Source organism: Colias eurytheme, chromosome 29 (genome assembly GCF_061535395.1).
Source record: "Colias eurytheme isolate Ceu_HAF_F1 chromosome 29, ilColEury1 Martin Lab GWU primary, whole genome shotgun sequence".
In the NCBI taxonomy this organism is placed as follows: domain Eukaryota; kingdom Metazoa; phylum Arthropoda; class Insecta; order Lepidoptera; family Pieridae; genus Colias; species Colias eurytheme.
Window position 1 is genome coordinate 2,460,014 of NC_143008.1, and position 20,638 is coordinate 2,480,651.

At 36.4% G+C, this 20,638-nt stretch overlaps 1 protein-coding gene across 5 annotated transcripts in view; it reads right to left on the reverse strand.

Moving 5' to 3' along the window:
* Positions 1 to 20,638, reverse strand: part of LOC149896089 (uncharacterized) — a 52,013-nt gene that overhangs the window by 21,661 nt on the left and 9,714 nt on the right. For all 5 annotated transcript variants that reach the window (XM_090117888.1, XM_090117890.1, XM_090117889.1 and 2 more), the window contains exon 2: positions 183 to 304. In XM_090117888.1, the coding sequence (XP_089974014.1) occupies positions 183 to 304 (122 nt within the window). The remainder of the gene's footprint in view (positions 1 to 182; positions 305 to 20,638) is intronic.

Consider the following 20,638-nt stretch of genomic DNA (forward strand, 5'->3'; position numbering starts at 1 on the left):
ACGGTTCCTTTCGTAATGAATGCATTGCTTCAACTAGGTTCTCTGCAAAATGGAGCGACAGCTCATAATGGCGGCGGATAATGGCCTGTACCCTCAAAGGAGGCCCGTGTGTGGCCCAACAGTGGGAACATATGCTGATAATGATGATGACATCAAAGAGAACCGTATCCTCAGACACTTACCGACGCTCAACCGCCGCTGGTCGTGGTGGCCGTGGTGATGGTGCTGTTGCCGCTTCGCCGGCGCCGGCGGTGGCGACTGCGCGACGCATGCCTCCTTCGGGCTGCCGGCGCTGCTGCCATCGCTGTAACAATTAGAAAATATATTTAGAACTTCTGCTGTATGTTGGTCTTGGATCAATGTCCACTTTATCCCACTTTTTAGTCGTTGATATAGCCTATATCAAGTATAAATCTTACCTATGTGAGACGTCCAATTATGTTTTATTATAATATTTTCTAACACGTTTCTGTATAAGTAGCAAAATTAGGTTGTTTACAAGTAAAAATGTTCAGTGGATATTCCTTCACATCACAATTTGCACATTTTTGAGACAGTGAAAATAATATTTTATACTTTATAGTATTTGAATAAATGAAGGTTACGAAAAAAGTTAAATTTTTCTTAGTAATTCTACATTCAGAACAATTTCATCTATCCTACTATACTAACATTTTATTCCACCACCGAAAAAAACCTCTAGCAATGGTTAGTTCACGCTACATCAATACTACTATTCCGTTATCTAGTCAAACTATTTCCTCGAATTTATATCTCGCCACTCCGTTTATCGTTTCTGGCAAACCATAGTGATACCGTGGTCGAAGATAGGCAAATAGAGACGCGACCAGTATAACTAGATCTCTGTGTTCTATAGCATATCATATGGATGGGGGTCCGGTAATTAGATATATACTAGCTTACCGCCCGCGGCTTCGTCCGCGTTGTCTAAAACATAATAAATTATATACTAAAACCTTCCTCTTGAATCACTCTATCTATTAAAAACACCGCATCAAAATCCGTTGCGTAGTTTTAAAGATTTAAGCATACAAAGGGACATAGGGACAGAGAAAGCGACTTTGTTTTATACTATGTAGTGATACGTATTCAAACCCGAGAATACCGTGGTCGAAGATAGACAACTAGAGACAGGACCAGTATACTAAGATCTCTGTGTTGTACAACAACGGTTTATGTAATAGGGGTCAATACATAACTGGATATCTATTCAAAAATGTAATACGACAAATTCCATTCTAATTGGATCCCTCAGTTGTATAGGAACATGTATGTGATAGGGATCAAATTGTAACTGGATTCTATTTTACTTAGGCATTTTGGTTTAAAGTAGCTTATGTACCGTCGAAAACGATTTAGGAGACATATTGAAAAATTAAATAGTTTTCTGAATTTCAACTTAATTTTTACTGAGCCTACTACATATAATCAGAGTGCATGCCGCAGTACATTAGAAAATTAGACAAACATTTTCGCAAAAAAGAAATATAGCACCTTTAGGTACTTATAGCATTGGATAATAATCGATCTCTTGAATTGTCTATTAAAATTTTGGAGATTTTAAATAGCATTCAGTGTATGATAATTTGGAGTCCCTTGATAGTTACTACACTAGTATTATGTGTATTTATGTGTATGTGTGTGTATTGCTAGTACACTAGCAATACACACACATACACATAAATACGTATAGGGTCAACCGGGGCAAATGCAACTATGGGGCTATGGCAACTAGTTATCATAACTAATTTATTAGAGTTGTTGTAATAAATCGCCACCTATGATTCAATAGCTCAACGACTAATAAATCTTACAAGTAATAGATGGTGCCCCTACGATGAAAACTATTTGATTGATAGGCCATTGTGTCAAACCGCTATTTTGAAGTTGGTGTGCGTAAAAACAGGTGTCGAGTTTTGCAGACAAAAAAATTGTTTAGGAGTGATTTTTTGCAGGTGTTTTTGATTGGACACGATTATCACAAGCCGTTAAGCATATTTCATTTATATTTTTAGTGCGTTAGTTGACTCTATTTTGTGTTATTGATGCAGTTACAATTGCCTCATGAAAATTTCACTGTGGGGTTATTGCAACTGTGAGGTTAGTTACAATAGCCCCTTATATTTTTGTATGAAACTAAAAACACTAGTGATGTGACAGTGTCGATATTTTTATTATGTATCCTTCTTGGTAGTCAAAATATATTTTCTTTATGATTAATTAAAGAAGAACCATCGATTATTTCTTCGATATTATACCCAGAGACGGGTTCATAAGTAAAATTCAAATTAGATAATGCGTGGTTAAAGAATATAAGTAACTAAAAACGATAGGTAGGATAGTTCTGTGATTGTTCAAGTAATTTTTAGTAAACGGTTGATTAACTAATAAACGTATTTTGTTTGGTTTACGTTTTTAACAATATTTAACACAAAGAATATTATTTGTTCTGACCAAAAACTAAAATTGACTTAGTAGGTAGTACACTGTTATTTTTTTTGTTGCGATTTAAAGTGGTAAATCAAAGTAGGTACATGAGTTTTTCCTCTAAATAATGCGGCGCCATCTACGATCGCAACGTTATTGTATAGATAACGTTATTGTATATATATATAGAATAATAAAAATATATCGATGAATAAGTTTTTTGCATTCCCCACACGAATTCTCTAACAAATAGTTGCATTTGCCCCACAATCATAAAAATAAGATTTTTCCTGAAAACTCGTTCTTGCTACACGGTAATCCAGTTCAAAATCCTATGAATAACATGAAATCTCATAAATATATTCTATATTCGTTGTTTTATATGAAATAGAAGAAGAGCTATGGCAGTTAGTTGCATTTACCCCCGACTAGGGGTTAATGTAACTTTTTCTACCAATTTTAGGAAATATTCTCACTACCAGTTATTTATAAGACTACTGTATTGCTTGATTGGTTGAAAATAATCTTGAATAAATACAAAAATCACTAAATGGGTCAAATAAATGACCAAATATAAAAGGAGATAACTGCAACCGATCAAACTTGAAACTTGTTATTTTTTAGTTGCATTTGCCCCGGTTGACCCTACATGTGTAACTAAAGTATATATGCGAGTTTGTGATGTTATATGTTAATGTTGCAACATACATGTGTGCATCTGTAATATTCCATGTGTGTCGTAATCTATAGGTTTACTAGGTTACCTATGCCTGTAAGATATATCGTCTTGTCGTTTTGTATTACAGAGTCTGTGACCAGCGTTATCATTTGTGACTGATGACTATATTATTTTTGGCTAGTCCACTGCCACAGGAAAACTATAAGCTATACATATAGCATCACACTACGACCGATAGATGCAGAGTACTATAACTACAAATTTTGCGAAATAGTGAAAAATATGACTTTTAGGGCAGACTACATTTCCTGGGTCAATTACCAATATTTTACGCCGATACGCCGAAGAAGGGTTTCTTCTTCGGCGTATCGGCGTACCTTACAAAAAATTTCCAACATCGAGCGCTTTCATATCAACATTGCGAGCAGAGTCGCGCTAATACTAGCTAATACACATTGTATCTACAGTCTCCCTCGTCCATGTCACCCAGTCACGGCACGCTGGCGCTGCGAACAAAGCGCTGCGGCCATCTTGTGACGTCACGCGCTTACGTCACCGGCGCGCACGCACAAAAACGTCCGCCCTTCACGATTCGACTACCTGCTTATAGTTTTTGTCGTATAGCAACATGGCAACTTGATTGTGTTTCCTTTTCTTGTATTTACGTTTTGATTAGGTTCTTTATGTTACCAGTACATTGTAAGATACTTTTAATTCGTAAATTGCTGTTCATTATTCATTTTCATTTACTTTCAGTATACGTACCAATTGTGTGTGTAATACAGTTGAGCAATTACTTTGACACAATGTCTTTTTTCAGCTTTCGCTTGAAGTATATCTGAATAAATAAAGTAACATGTTCGATAGCGAACCTCACCGTGTCTAATTTATTATTTACCTTGATTTTGCTTACAAATATATGCTATAGATTGTGGAAATGTAAATTATTTTAGGGTACTATGTTTCATCTAGATACAAACGTGATAATTCCCAGAAACGAATTCATACAGGCCTCTTAAAAGTTATTCTTGTTGCAAAACCTTTACCTCTCAACCACCGAGAGGCCAGATCCGACCGCGACACAATAGATTTTATATTGTGTCTGTGATTCCGGGACCTGATGGATTAAACCCTTGGTCAAACTCTTATCTACTAGAACGATTTAGGCAGAACTTACATCTTCACCGATCAATTTTTTTTAACGGTCACTACTAGTTGGAAACTAAATAAATGAAACGATTACGTACACTCTGGACCATATAAACTTAAATAAAAATAACTTTCACTCTTGACAATTTCAACATTGGCCCGTATAGGTCACAGTGACTCAAGTTAATTCTGTTAAACGCCCTCAAATTGCGAAGTCCTATGAAAATTGATATTCATATGGCAACTGACAAGTTATTAAAAACCACTCGACCTAGGTACGTCATATGTTTAACCTATGCGACAAAATTTAATAGTGATATTATTTTCAAGAATCTTTCATTTAAAAACTTTCCGTTTGGTTTCAAGACATTCCGCTAATCTGCGGAAGTGTTTAAAAACTTGTAAAACTTTAACACCCGTACAAATAAAAACTTGCTTATTCAAACCTTATGCAATGCATAGATATGATAAGAATAAATAAAGAATAAGGATGTCATAATTTCTTACAAATAAATTTGGAATAACGTCGATGTAACTATGCTCACGCTATGCAATAGGCGCGGAGCGGCAACGTAGCAATTCATTCACAAAATTATGAAAAACATTGAAATTGTCTACGGTTAAACCTTGGTGCTGTCATTTTGACGCTCGTTTGACTTCGTCGAATTTGTTGTAAAGTTTCATCATACGATGTTCTGTTTGTTTATTTTTTAAATATTTATTTGAAGTAATTTAAGTATATCATTAAATATGCAAGCAAATGAAAGAGAACCCTATCCAATATCCGGAGAACAGAAGATAAACCCACCTTGAGATAGAGAGTTGCCAAATAACTGGTACTCAAAACATACAACTCCAAGCTTAGAAGATTTATATTTTCAACGAAAGTTTATATTATTGTGATAAGTTTAGAAATAAGTGTTTTATGTATGTATGGTTTGGCGCATGTCGTAAATAAATAAATCATTATAAATATCAAAAGGGTTTTTCATAATTTCGTATATTTTGACATTTCATACTAAATTTTCCATTTCAATAGGTACGTAATGAAATTATTAATTTGCTCAACTTTTTCTACTTCTCGTATTATTCTCATTGCTATTATCTCAAATTTAGATTGAAAATAGGTTCTAAAACACAGCACAATGTACTAAAAAATACGTTATAACTCAGTTATGTCAGACTTATACTAGGGAGGTAGCCGGAATAAGGACGAAATAGCATTAGTATGAATACTTATTACGAAGTTATAATAGGTTTCATTTATTACGTGTTTATTTGTATGATTTTTCCTTATTCTTACTTTATTCTTTTCATAAAATGTTATAACTCGTTTATTTGTACGGCTGTAAAAACTTACTTCTTACCAACCAATCTCAATCCTTTGCATTACGTAACTATTTAGTAAAATCAAAAGTAATCTGTGATCTAATTCGAAGCCATTCAGCAGTTTTTGCGTGAAGGAGTAACAAACAAACACTTTCGCAGTTACAGTATTAGTAGGATGTACCCAAAAATCTAGTCCAAAATAGCCGCTTATCCAGCCCAAAGCCCAACCGCTTTCACTGGCGCCAAACGCTACGAGGTCACGAGGTCGAGCGAGCTTAATTAAGTAACTGTATGCAACGACATCCCTGCGGGATCGTCGTATCGCGTTACCATCTCGAATTACACTGAATATCAAATAATATTCTTTGATTATCCACTGGGGTATGTCGTATGTATAATCTCTGCTTTATTGGTCAGTGGATGTCCTTCATTTTCAAACCCCTAGTTCTATTTTAGGCATCCTAATAAATTGACTTTTTTCTCCTAAGGAGGAAACCTAGTAGGTATTCAACACCCAAACCCATTTCGTCTTTTTCTCTTTGTTAATGGTTCCATGTAAAAGTCTAAAAGACTGACCTCGTTAATAATAAGTGTAAATGGGAGCATCAGGAAACCAAAAGCGCAATCGTCACGTAAGATCAAAACGCAGGTAAATAATATTATTCAATTACTTATTTAGGTTAAGTATTACCTAACAAACTGAGAAAATATAGCTCTCTTTACAAACAAACCTACGAAAACTCATAAAGCAGCAGCTAGTCAAGGATATATTAACAAAAACGTAAAAGGAAATATCGCGCGGAAAAATTACACGGACAATCCGTTCAAAGTCGCGGGAAACGAGTCGTATTCCGAAAAAATAATAATAGTTTAAAAAAACTAAAAAACACGCTTTTAGTTCGGTTTTCTATAAAACGCGTGTTTTTTTTTTTACTATTATTTATTTTATCAAATTAGTGTATTGTCATCGGTCCTCAATAAATCTACAAAGTTTGAACGAAATCTGGCCGTTTAAAGTGGGTCAAAATCGCGCCCAAAGAAGTCAAAATCGCGCCCAAAGAAGTTACAAACATACAAACATACAGGTGAAGCTAATATAAAGCGTGTAAAAAAAAAACATACGAAGGTTATACACAATATAACGTATACCTACTTTTAAATATCGCGAACGGAAGGGGCACACGCAACGCGACCTTGTGTTCGATTATCGACCTTGTGCCGGCGGGCGAAGGTCGCAATTACGTTGACACGGTCTATGCACCTTTTAATGTAGGTACTAGGTACACAATAATATTCTACGTAAAGCGAATTTTATTTATCTTATTATTTTAAATACTCGTTTATAAACTGTACGTAGACAGATCATTGGCCGTGCAAATATTTCCTTGAAGGTTTTGACGCAGATAGTGTTTTCTAGAAACTGAGATAGGAAAATAATATCGCGTATTATAGATTTATTAAATTAACCACTAGCAAATACCCTCGACTTGCAGATTACTAAAGTTTACTTCGTCACTCATGACCTATAGAAATTCCACGTACTAAGCACTAAGACAGTGCGCGCACGAGCAACTTTGTCTCCGCAACTATTTTGTCTCCACAACTATTTTGTCTCTCCCACCTATGGGCTAGTATGAAAGTGCGCGCACGTAGCGACGCAACTCCCCATACAAATTGATGGGAGAGACAAAATAGTTGCGGAGACAAAGTTGCTCGTGCGCGCTCGCTATAAATGTATTTATGCGACATAGATGGTGACGCCATCATGAATGTGACGTCACATAATCTAAATCTAATGGACTCCCTAGAACGCTAACCTACATTTACGAAGCTTCGTTGTTCCGAATACACTGCCAAAAGGCCTATAGAAGCCATTAAATTTTATAGCCTTGAAGAAAGCTCATCCGTACAGCTTCCTAGTGGACATAATATGTATCGTACCTCTCAACGGGACCCTAGACAGTCATAACCAAGCGGGATTTGTTTCCATATTCCTTCAGAGCATTGCCAAGTACCCACAAAGGGAACAGGAACAAAACCTTCGGATCTTGGATAAAAAACAACTCCCCTTTGTATTTATCTCAAAAAGTAAAGCTTTCCCAAAGTTTAGTACACGACGATTCCAGCGCGACTGTAGGGGACTCGATACATCTTATCGTATGACGAATAAAAAATGTACCTACTTCATACTAAAATAGAAATATTCGTCAATGTCGATTGTGGCAATGAACTTTTGGCCGTAGCTGAATGAAAAAGGTCAATTAATCCTAAAGGAGTTTATTCAAACTGCCTATTTAATGTTCTAACAAAACGAATGATTTATTTTGTTACAAAATTAAATAGCGAAGTGAAACTTTGAGCTTAGGGATACGAAATCAGACCCAGATTATAAAAACGACTCAAACAGGAATAAATGAAAGTCGAACTGTCGAATATGTACAGGAAGTGAAAGATACATGTAGTGTAGAGATTATATTAAATCCTATAATATTGTGTAATGTTATTCAACGTTACAAACTGCATTATTAAATTGCAAAAATCAATAGAAATCATTAGGCAGGCATCTATAGAGATGAGATCTCGCCGGGTCTTATCCATAGAAAGTAGAAACTTCTTTCCGAATCGGTGGTAAATTGTAACTGTTATGACGATTCTAAAGTGTTTCTAGAAGTCTAATTGAATAAATAAATGATTGAGTTTGAGTGTTGTCAAAAAAATTGAAAATAATGACGGATGTATCACATCTCCCACTATACGAAATGAAATTCCAACACCGAATCACTCTTGGCATGTTCCGAGTCCTTCACACAACCCCTAGCAAAAAATCCGAGATAGTTCGATGACCCGGCCCTACCCCGTCACGCAATTCAACGAATAAAAACTCTATTATGACCACTTTCGACTCATTTTCCCTTGCAGTATTTTTTAATAACACTCACATTAAAATAGCTCATGCGAATGCTAGCTCAGCTGCTGAGTTCACAAGGTTCAAAATTGAGTGACCGCTTAATAAGGTAAAGGTAACTTAGAAATTTAGAAGTCATGGATTTAGATTTTAAATGCTACGCTCGATTGACCCGTTTATTCGCGTCTAGACTTGACCTACTATCCGAATTTTTGTAGTTTCAGTAATTAACACCATGACTTAGTGATAACTTCAAATAATCAAATTTGTTTGAAGCAAATAACTCGAAGTTTTAATACAATGTAGGCAAATGGTTGTGTTTCATAACAAAATCACCCAGAAATTTATATTTTATACGTTTGCTAGGGTGAATATGGGATAAAATTATAATTCCCATACCCTTCCTGAAGTTGGGCTTCGTGGCAAATACATAAATATATAATTTAGGCACCGTTCGAAGGGAGAGGAAATTGAGGGAACATGCCCTCGAATGCTTCATATTCTATTTCCTTGGTAACTATACCAATTTATTCTTTGCCTATAAGAACATATAGGTATTGAATATATGTCGCACTTTTCACACAAACGACTTTACCCTCCAAAATGAAATATCCTAGAAAGTATCCTATAAAGTTGCATCCTACTGATATCAAATAACAGGTCTATGGTCAAAAATTCACCTTTCTTCTAATTGTTGATGTCCCATTACCATCTCAGCTCATGTAAAAGATGACTTTTTTTTGTGTGGTGTCTCTCAATGTTAGCCAGAAGGGCTTCTACATTTTAACGCGGACGCGGGGGTGAACTGAAGGTTCACCCTGGTAGCGACATGCACAAGGGCGTCCCCCCTTGACGGGGACCACGAACCTCGGCTTGAGCTGTCGCTTGAGTGGAGGAGGCCAGAAGGGCCTAATCGGACGGGAAAAGATGACTCTAATAGCACCTTTGTAGCTAAAATCCATTAAGCAGTTGACAGTTTTACAATAGGTGCCAAAGAGATACCTGTGCATAATACTATACTATATTTTTACTATAAGTATTCAAAATGCGCTCATAATATAAAGTTTTGTTTATTTGAACGCGCTTATCTCAGGAACTCTTGGTTCAAATCGATCGATTTTTATTGAATAATCCATTTATTGAGGAAGGCTATAACCTAATTTACGACTTGGGTGAACCCGCGGGGCCCAGCTAGTTACAAATATATGTGAACGTTAGTAACTATCGACTAGTATCGACCAAGTTCATATCCATGTGTTATTTTCCAAGTACGTTCAAAGTACTCGATCGATTTGGTTAAATTTTGACGTGTGAGTAGATTATAATATTATATTCTACAGAATAGCATTTATATTCGTTTCCGTATAACAAGCGCGAGGTCGCAGGTTGAAGCTGTTATTAAAATGCGTAGGATTTCAAATAATAAAATAATGGAGATTTTATTAAAATTATGTAAGACAATCACGTTTTATATTATTCACGATACTCTACCTCTTATTGTATTAGAATTAGAGCAATGGCCAGTTCCATTTTGCCTTCCAAATGATGCTATCTTAAAATTATTTTAAGACTATGTGCCTAAAGTATTGAGTACCTAAAGGACAACTTTATCTCGAACATTCTAGACTTAAATAATAAGTATGTAATTGCACGCAAAAACACCAAGTTCACGCTAAAGGACACCCGGTTATCGCTCTGTACATTTACCTTCTGCCACCATAAAGCCTCGCTAAATTTCAACACGTTACCAAGTCGTCGAGTCAATAAACCTTCCCAGCACTATCAAAACACAAGGAAGTTGTTGATAACCTTAACGCACACACGCGCAGTACATTACTACATATACGTGTAGAACAACGCACACAGATACAGATTCCGCTCGCGTATAGTTAGTCATTTAATAATTGTTTTAGAGATGGCGAGATAGCCATTTATTCTTATCAAAATCAAGACAATGCTAGGAAAATAATAAAAAGCTAGAGTTTTTACAAGTCTGCCAGAATCTATTAATGTTAGTATGTTTGTTTGTTACTCTATCACACATGAAGGGATGGCTCGAATCAAATTCATCTTAGAGATAGAACATTCTTTATTACTAACACTAGTATGTAAGCTCGCAATTGTACTAACACTATATAGATGTAATCTTAGGATGAATCTGAAATAAATGATTATTATTATGTCTCTCTCCATAATACACGGGTACCACCAGAAGGAAGATACCCGGTCCTTTGGGAGGCTTACGTGGGGACACAGGTCCAACACGCAGAGGCCCTTTAGAGAATTTAATGTGTTGTGGGACACCAGCCGCAGCCTGCCCATGACTGCACTATAGAGATACAGCCCTGGGCAGTCCGCGGCCAATGTAGGACTATTGTAGAAAAATGGAAATGAATAAAACTGGGTTATGGAAGGGGGTGTTAGATGGACTGGTATATTGGTTCTATGGGGACTATGGACGTCTGCCTTTTCAATATTAAAAATTGAAAATAATGGCAGACGGTGACTCGCCAGTTCGGTCGATGGGCTCCCAAAAAAGGTTACCGAGAATGGCAACAAGGGGGCAACATCAGCTGAACGGCTAGGGGTGTAGAGAGGTGCGGCACCGGTTTCACCATCGCGGGCCCGCGGGCCCGGAGCGGGTTTCCCCGCTATTACGCCATTAGACACTTCCACCCCCGAGCATATAGCTCTGACGGCTCCACTCTGGACGGCCAACAAAGGCAAGCCAGAGGTGGGGGATCCTGAACCTCGTCATTGTTCACTCCGAACTGCCACTGGGACAGTCCAGAGGTGAGGACAGGGACCTCCCCCGGGAGCGCTCGGTTCCCGCGGGGTCGCTACTCCCCGACACCTCGCCACAAGGTGCCCTGCGGGGTGACTGACTGCACGGTTGGGATATCTATTGTAGATATGCCAACCGGGGGCGATGGGGTCGTCACATCCCTACGCCTTTATTATTATTATTATTATAATCTAATGAAACATGGAGATCTTTCTGAACTAAGGTTATAGCCTAGATGAGTACTTAATAGTTTTTGTAATTTAGCTGCTATCGAGCGGTCAAAGTGCAATCATGTTAAACCTTTGCCATATATCTTAACGACTATGAAACAACACATGTTTAGCATACTTCACTAATTTGGAATATCACTAATCGGCCACCCATCTACATACTGACCGTGGCAACTGTTGCTTAACCACTTAACCACTATAGAACATGTATTTTTAACATAATTAAATCAAATTGGAATATCATTCAAATGCTTCTTTATAGGAATATCATGCAGCGGTTACTCATCAACACACTGACCGCGGCAAGCGTTGCTTAGCCGCTTAACCACTAATCAAATCAAATTGGAATATCTAATATTCATTAATATTATAAAGGCGAAAGTTTGTATGGATGTTTGTTACTCTTTCACGTAAAAACTAAAAACTACTGAACCGATTACAATGAAATTTAGCACACATATAGAGGGTAACTTGGATTAACACATAGGATAGTTTTTATCCCGGAAATCCCACGGGAACAGGAACTATGCGGGTTTTCCTTTGCAAACGCGGGCGAAGCCGCGGGCGGAAATCTAGTCATTCAATAATTTCTATATTGAAATATTATTCAGCGGCTACCCATCACCTCACTGACCGTGCTCGCGGTTGCTTAACCATGGCGAGCGTTACGAAGCCGCGGCTCCCGGTGATTTCACACCGCGTTTCGTCTCGCATCAGATAAGCGTTGTGGAACCACTTTCGCGTTGGTCTCGTGTAAGCGACACGTTTCTATAGGCTGGCCGTGAACGGACGGCTTTTAAGACGTTAGATAACAGTTGTATGTACTAAAAGAAGCACCACTTCGGTATGTTCATATTATTATAAATGTGAAAATGTGTTTGCCTATTTATTACGCTAATCAACAAATCGAAATCGGCGCGATGTTACGTACCTACAATCTTCGAGCATGCATCTAAAATAGTTGAAGAACCAGGTTCAGATATTATGTACCTCGAAAAAATTTAAATGACATGTGAAACAGAGAAGTACAGGTACAAAGAAGTACAAAGAAGTACTAATACAAAGAAGAGATATGCCACGGAGCAATTATTTCGCGCTGTTTGAAATTCTAAAACACTCCAAATCAAAAATACCCTATTCCCCTTTAACTTTACAGCCTTAACAACAAAATTCATATAAATTAATATCACACAACCTGACCAACATATCCGACGAAAATCACAAACCAGCTTCGCGTGTAACCAGCCTAACCTCTGTCACAACCGTCCAACTCCCAACGTGGCAACGTGATCCCAAACACGAGGTACCCGTTTCGGGCCCTCATTTATTGCAGCCCCACTCGTTTCGCGTGTCACGCGGATCCTGGAATAACTGTAGTCTATACTTTCTCGAATAACGAAATGCGAAAGCGTGTTTGTTTGTCCTTCTTTCACGTAGCGATTTTATGATATGACTAGCTGTGCTCTGGGGTTTTACTCGCATTGCTCCGCTCATTTTAGTCTTAGCGAGATAAAATATAACCCATAGCCTTCCTTGATAAATGGACTATGTAACAGTGAAATAATTTTTGAAGTGAAACTTCTTTATCGGGGTTGGTCAAAAATTTTGTGTAACATTTTTGCGTTACGCCGTACGCGTGACATTTTTGCGTTACGCCTTACGCGTGACATTTTTGCGTTACGCCATACTCGTGACATTTTTAAGGTCATAAAGAAGTTTCACTTCTTACGTGTGTACTCTAGTACACGCATACATTTTTTTTATATCGGGCCCGTGGTTCCTGAAATTCAAGCAAGCAAACAAACTCTTCATCTTTATAATATTCGTATAGATTTTTGTGTCTGGAGTTAGACCCTAGAGAGACATAGAATACTTTTTACCTTGAAACATCTCATTCCCATGGGAGCTTTCTTTGACTACGCGGGCGAAGCTGCGGGCGGAAAGCAAGTAGGCTTTATACGAGTATTGAGGGTATACATTGTAATGCCTGCAAGTTGTGGTAAAATTTGGCCAATTATTATAACGACGGGGCTGTGAGAACGTAAGCCCATATTTATATGAAAGTGCAGTCTTTCTGTAGGTATGTTTTTAAGTGTTCTCTTTACGTATCGCAATTGATATCACATATCGTTGATTTCGTATTAAAATGCGGATTTTTCGAATGTATGCTTGAGAATCTGAATTGAGATGAATCTCGATAATTCTGAATTTATATTAAAGAGGAGATTTAGCCTAACACCACATTTTTTATTAGATATCATGAAAAATATAATTTTATTCAATAAAGTATAGATATTTATAAATAAACGAGATCTATGATATCTGTTTCCGCCATTCACGATGCAACGAAGCAACCAATTAACGTAAAATTTTACTATAGATATAATCGTAGGGAAAACAAACAGAATAGAATCTTTATATTTTATATTTATAAAGGATAAAATCTACTATTAAATATAGCATAAGACCATTTTATTTTTATTTATACAATTTGCATCTATCAAAGACAGTAGTTCAATAAAAATAAATGAACATGTATCTTAATTCATATACAGTATCTTATTTCATATGCACATAAAGTAAAAACAGACTCTCTCTCTATAATATCATAACTACACGAGTTGTTATTCACTTTCTTCTATCATAAACATACTTTTGATTTCACCGACTGCGGCTCACCGCTGATTTTTCAATAATAAAGTAATCATATCTAACTATGTGCGTTTTTTCTTTCATTAATTTTTAACCGACTTCAAAAAAAAGGAGGAGGTTATCAATTCGGCCGGTATGTTTTTTTTTATGTATGTACACCGATTACTCCGAGGTTTCTGAACCGATTTACGTGATTCTTTTTTTGTTCGATGCGGGATGGTGTCGAATTGGTCCCATAAAAATTTTATTCGGATAGGCGCAGTAGTTTTTATTTTATAAGCATTTTTGTCTGTATTTGTAAATGTTGCAAGTGCAAGTTTGAAGTCGGTTGTTTTTAACGCAGTTATCACTTGTTTCTCTTAGTTTTTACACGAATAAAAAGATTATAACTCTTTGTTTTATCTCATCAATAGCTTCCACCTTCGGCTTTTCGGGGTTGCGAACTAGCTAGTCATGGCGTTTTTCCTAGATAGTTGAGAGGCCATATTTAGTTACTTGGCTTCTTGGTTACCTGGCTGCACTGTTGTTGAGCATAAAGAATACATTACGAATTTAATCTACATCGTATAACTGTATACTGTATCCCAAATACCAGGCACCAGTACTTGGCCAGCAATGAAAAACTACATGCACTATATTGCTCGACAAATAATGTGCGGTTTGGCGCAGTCAGCGCGGTAGAACCTCTTATGTATTACATAAGCAAGTTTCATGTATAACGTAGAAGCCTTGAAACCGTTTACTGTTGGTATTTTAATCTATCCATACATGTAGAACAATAAGTAAGTGCACATATCGATATATATTATTATGTGTAATAGGTATATTGTTGCGTTGGTGACTAAATAATAAATAAATAAATATTTCAAGACAATTTTCACGGCACGATCTGATCCCAAACTATGCTTTCGCTTGTGTTATTCAAACCAGATGGCTGATAAACATACATATACAGGGTGTCCCACTGTTGGTATACTAAGCTCAAAGGAGGTTATAGTTTTGCATACGCTGAGTACGTAAAAAATACTTATAAAATTCCAGACGCAGTTTTTTTCAAATAGATGAATTCTTAAAACTCTATGTGTACACCCCTAACAAGCTACCCGCCCAACTTTGATACCAGCACGTGACCTATCGTTTAAGATTATGTTTTAATAGACAAAATGCTCACATTAGCGAAGCTGTATATGCCGGCTGCGCGAAGCTAGAGAAGAAAACATGGATTTTCAGGAATCAATTAGCAAAAAATTTTTGATGTTATTTTGTTGTTTAAGTATTTTTTACGTGATCAGTGTATGCAAAACTACAAGTCCCTTCGCGCTTAGTATACCAATAGTGGGACACCCTGTATATAATCCATACTAATATTATAAATGCGAAAGTAACTCTGTCTGTCTGTCTGTTACTCAATCACGCCTAAACTACTGAACCAATTTGCATGAAATTTGGTATGGAGATATTTTGATACCCGAGAAAAGACATAGGCTACCTTTTATTGCGAAATATGTACCACGGGCGAAGCCGGGGCGGCCACTAGTTTGAAATAAATACTTATATAGATAATAAACACCCAGATACTGACTGAAAAGTTTAACTGATAACGATGATTATTGACATAATAATTCCAGGATATTAAGCTTCGGCAATAGGAACAGGGATACCAGCAAATAATCATAATACATTTAAATTTAACGGTTTGATTACATATTTAGTAACTTACTAGCGGTCCGCCCCGGCTTCGCCCGTGGTACCTACATGTTTAAACTATCCTATCTCTCAAGTTGGATCGAACTGCACATGGTGTGCGAATTTTATTATGATCGGTTAAGTGGTTTAGGAGTCCATTGAGGACAAACATTGTGACACGAGATTTATATATATTAAGATTGGTTGAATTTTTATAGCACTTCTAAATTATCCTCATGATAATCAGCTACTTCAAGAAGGATCTTTGTAGCAATAGCTGTTTACTCCCTAATTTTACATTATTCCGTGATACAAGTACTAGATGAATTATTATGCATCAGGATACGAAGTCCTAAGGTTCCTTTATGCATACTTATTCACGAAGTAACACATCCTCACAGACTTATAACACCAGTCAGACTGTAGTCACCATATTTAACAATACCGTGAGACAGTTAGGTCACGTAGGCTCAACTACTTAGTCAAGATAAAGGTATGTGCCTAGAACATTGTAATACGTGCTCTATAGTTGTATTCAGGAAATTATTATATTGTTCTTGAAGTTTTTTAATTCTAGTTAGGAAATTATGTACTTGAAGCGAGGTTTCTGAAACTATTATTTTCGGTTCTACTTTTATCCTATCTCTGAGTAGAGCTACAGGTTTCTAAGCTAACAATATTGACAGATTTTCCCACAAATCTGTCCATATTGTAGAATTTCAAGTATAGTTGGTTGGGTTTCATTTTAAAATGAAACCAGCTAGCCTTGAGGCTAATTTTTTTTTTAGTTGCATGATACACATTTGACATAAGATCAATTTTAGACTTGCTTCCACGTATTGCGCCGATCCGATTACGCTCTTTTATTTCGTAAAATACAGATATGTCGAATGTATGTAGGTACCATCTCGATACGTGCAGTGGAACAGAGGAGTCGTTAGAACGGGGTTAAATTAACTTGACTAGTTTATAATAATTAACAATTATCTTGCAGCTACAACGATTGCAGTCACACCATCTCTCGTCTCCCTTGACCGATCCCACGCCGAGTTTGCAAATTATATCCTATTATTATATTATTACTTAAATCTATCAATCTATTGTTTAAATGTTGCAATGGTTGAGACTAATGAGTATCTTGCAGTTGCTATGACTCAATGTATACCAATTACTTATTCGTATATTACAAGACGATCGTTTCGTTGATGGGCGGATGGATTTTAAAGATTTATATATACCACATTTTAACTATATAAAAAGTCGTCGCATCGTTCTATATGCAACTTCCATTTGAAATCTGAAACAATGCTTTTATTTAGTAAATTTTTTTAACGAAATTTTTTACTCTAAGCCTACTTTTTAGTCATGTCGGCCCGTAGAGAACAACATCTATTTCTTTACTTAGAACCTTTAAGCGGGAAAGGAACGATTGTGTTATAAAAATATTGTTTCTTAGTGAGCTATCACGACCAAGCCGCTTTCACTTTCAAAGATTACCATCTACAGCCACGTCCAATATTTATATATATATAAAAAACGGAACTGTTAAGAACTGTGACGTAAATTGGATTACTACATTCCCCTGTGAAGTGAGGATAAGATGTATTATGTTCGATTTTGTTTACAGACAAGTAGGTGATCAGCCTTCTGCGTCCTGCCAAATCGACATTTTCCTATCAGTAGCTGGTGGACCAAGAAACGAACTGCCAAACCTTCGGTTCTACGCTCACGCTTCACTATGTACCAAGGAGGCCGTCATAATCTGTGACGTAAACCGTCAAGTGGCACAAAACATCAGTGCGATAATTTACCGCCAAAATGTGGGTCGAGCTGAAGCAATACGACGGTCAAGGGATCGAGAATACGGTGAAGGCCAGGTTTCACCGGTGCCGGCGGCCTCGCCGCGCGATTATCGTACTTCTAGAAAATTCCCACCAGGGGAATCGCTTCCTACATGCAATGCATTTTCCTCTTGGCACAATCGACGTTGGTCGTTACCTTGGGCTTAGCACGCAGATTCGATGGACTCGTGTACTTAGATTGTCATGTTTTTCTGAACCTCTTGTACTATAATCTTATTAACAATCTTTGCATCGCTTTGTATAGGTGGTAATATCTACAGGTTTCTCTAGGGCTAGTTAAACACTGTATAAGTGAGGAGATAATGATGATGAGTGATGACATAAAGAGGCATGATGATAGTCTATTTTTTCAATTCTCTAACGAATTAATGAGTGCAACTTTTTATTATTTCTTTACTATAATAACTGCGAAGTCTGACTTTATCGCCCGACTGAATGAAACCTTTAATTTTTTTATTATAAACTTTTAAAGATTTTAAACGTGATTTTTCCATGAAACAGACAATTCCTTTGGAAATCTTGTAAAGTACAACATAATGTAAGCAAAACCTTCAAATCAATCTATAGTTAATATTATGCTATAGTTCTGTTATTATTGTGTCATTAAGGAAGGTGGACCCCAAAATACAGGCTGTCCAAGTTTGGGGTCCAAATGTTACATGTTTGTACCTAACCCACAAATTGATCAATAAATGATTTTTATTTTTTAATCTATAGTCCTACAGAGGCTGCTGTGGGACCTCTTCCCTCCTGCGTGATGACGTCATTCACAACTTCGCAACACTTCCAATAAAACAGCTTCTTTCATATAATAAATAATATTTATTTTAAACAATATTAATTGTACCTTGATGCCGTCACACAATACGTCAGCATGTGGTTAATGAACCTTCGATTATTATCTCACCACAAAACGATAAAAATATACATTCCAATACTTTGTAAAGTGACTAATTACATTTTTTATAGGAAGTCAAACGTTGTGTCTAAAACTGATATTTTTCTCAAATACATCATTGATGAACATTAGTATTTTCTTTAAGATTCACATCTTAAAATAATAATAAAACTGTCGTTATTTAACGTTGTGTTTGTCTATTATCACTTTCACTATTAGACCGCTGAAGCGATTTTGATGAAATTGTTTTTGCATTTCTTTTAATAGAATACAGATTGGAGGTGTGAGTTAGTTAATTGTAGGTGCTAAATCCATACTAATATGTATTATAAATGCGAAAGTAACTCTGTCTGTCTGTCTGTTACTCAATCACGCCTTAACTACTGAACCAATTTGCATGAAATTTGGTATAGAGATATTTTGATAACCGAGAAAGGACATAGGCTACTTTTTACCCCGGGAAATAGGATAGGTTTTATCCCGGAAATCCCACGGGAACGGGAACCATGCTGGTTTTACTTTGACTGCGCGGGCGAAGCTGCGGATGGAAAGCTAGTAAGAATATAAATTTATATAGCAACTAGCGGTCCGCCCCGGCTTCGCCCGTGGTACATATTTACGTTTTCTCTACGTAAAAACCATTCTCGTACTTCAAGGAATATAATAAAAAAAGAATTATCGAAATCGGTTCAGCCGTTCTCGAGTTATGCGCTTACCAACACATTTTGCGATTCATTTTTATATATAAGAAGATTGACCTTTACATAACAGTCAACACACGCTCAATAAGGTATTAATTAATACAAAACTCACGTCTAGCATCAAACCCTGGAACCTATATTTAGCAAGGGCTTCAACCACTGTACCATCACGATCAACCAACAGTGCCATAAAAGTTACCAAGTGTTACAAGGCCACCCATTGTTGTGTGTGTATCATAATTAGGGCTGTCAACTATAATTTAATTGTAATGTTTTGACTTTTGTAATTACTAAAGTTAAAGTAGACTTCTGTGTCAACATCATCTAGAAACAGTTTAGGTGATTTGAACAAATCTGATAAATATAGTCAAATTAATTAATTATTGAACGTAAAATAGTGAGTCAAAGTATTTTTTTGCATTGATTTTATTTAGTAAATAATTTGCCTTCCAGTAAAATTTAGTTGTTACACTAGATCCCTTTCACGGGGAATTGAACAGGATGAGTATTTACATTTCTGGGGGAATTTAACAGTAGCTAAATGTTACTTATGGATCGAATATAAATTTAAAAAAAATCATTAAATTCGTTATTTAATAAAACTAATTAAAATTCTATCAAAACGTAACAAACCTAAATAAATTTCTGAATAAAATCAAAATTATTAAAACGGCTCTGTGACAACCCTATTCGCACTACAATAAAGCCGTTGTTCGCCAGCCGCTTTCCCAAATACAGGCCTTGCTGATCCTTTGTTTTTAAATTTCATAACTACCGCCCGCACAGATAAATAATCATTTACCACATTTTGTAATGTACATTTTAAATAACAATTCCTATACAATTCATTATCTGAATTTTAACGAGAAGAACGAATAACGGATGCTTTTACGTAATTATTTCCTTATAGGCCCTCGTTTTATCACCGTACGGATAGACCCAGGACAAAAACAAAATAAAATATTGCCTAGCATCCTATATCACTCAGGCATATATTACAGCTCCCAGACTTTATTAAATCAATCCAAGTAATAAGTAGTCAATGAGTATCGGTTTGCTCGATAGCTCTTTTTATTGGTAAATTATAAGCAGGTACTATGTAGTCCGCATGTCCTTTTAATAGTACTTGACATAATGAATACGTACTGCTGTCTCCAAAAATATCAAGCATAATATAATACTGAACGGCGAGAATAATTCCTACTAATATAAAAAGTGTGAAAGTATGTTTGTCTTTCTAATACGTCGAAGCGGAGCGAACTTATGATATAACAGTTGTATCTGGAGATAGGAGCCCATAGTTACGAAGCTTTT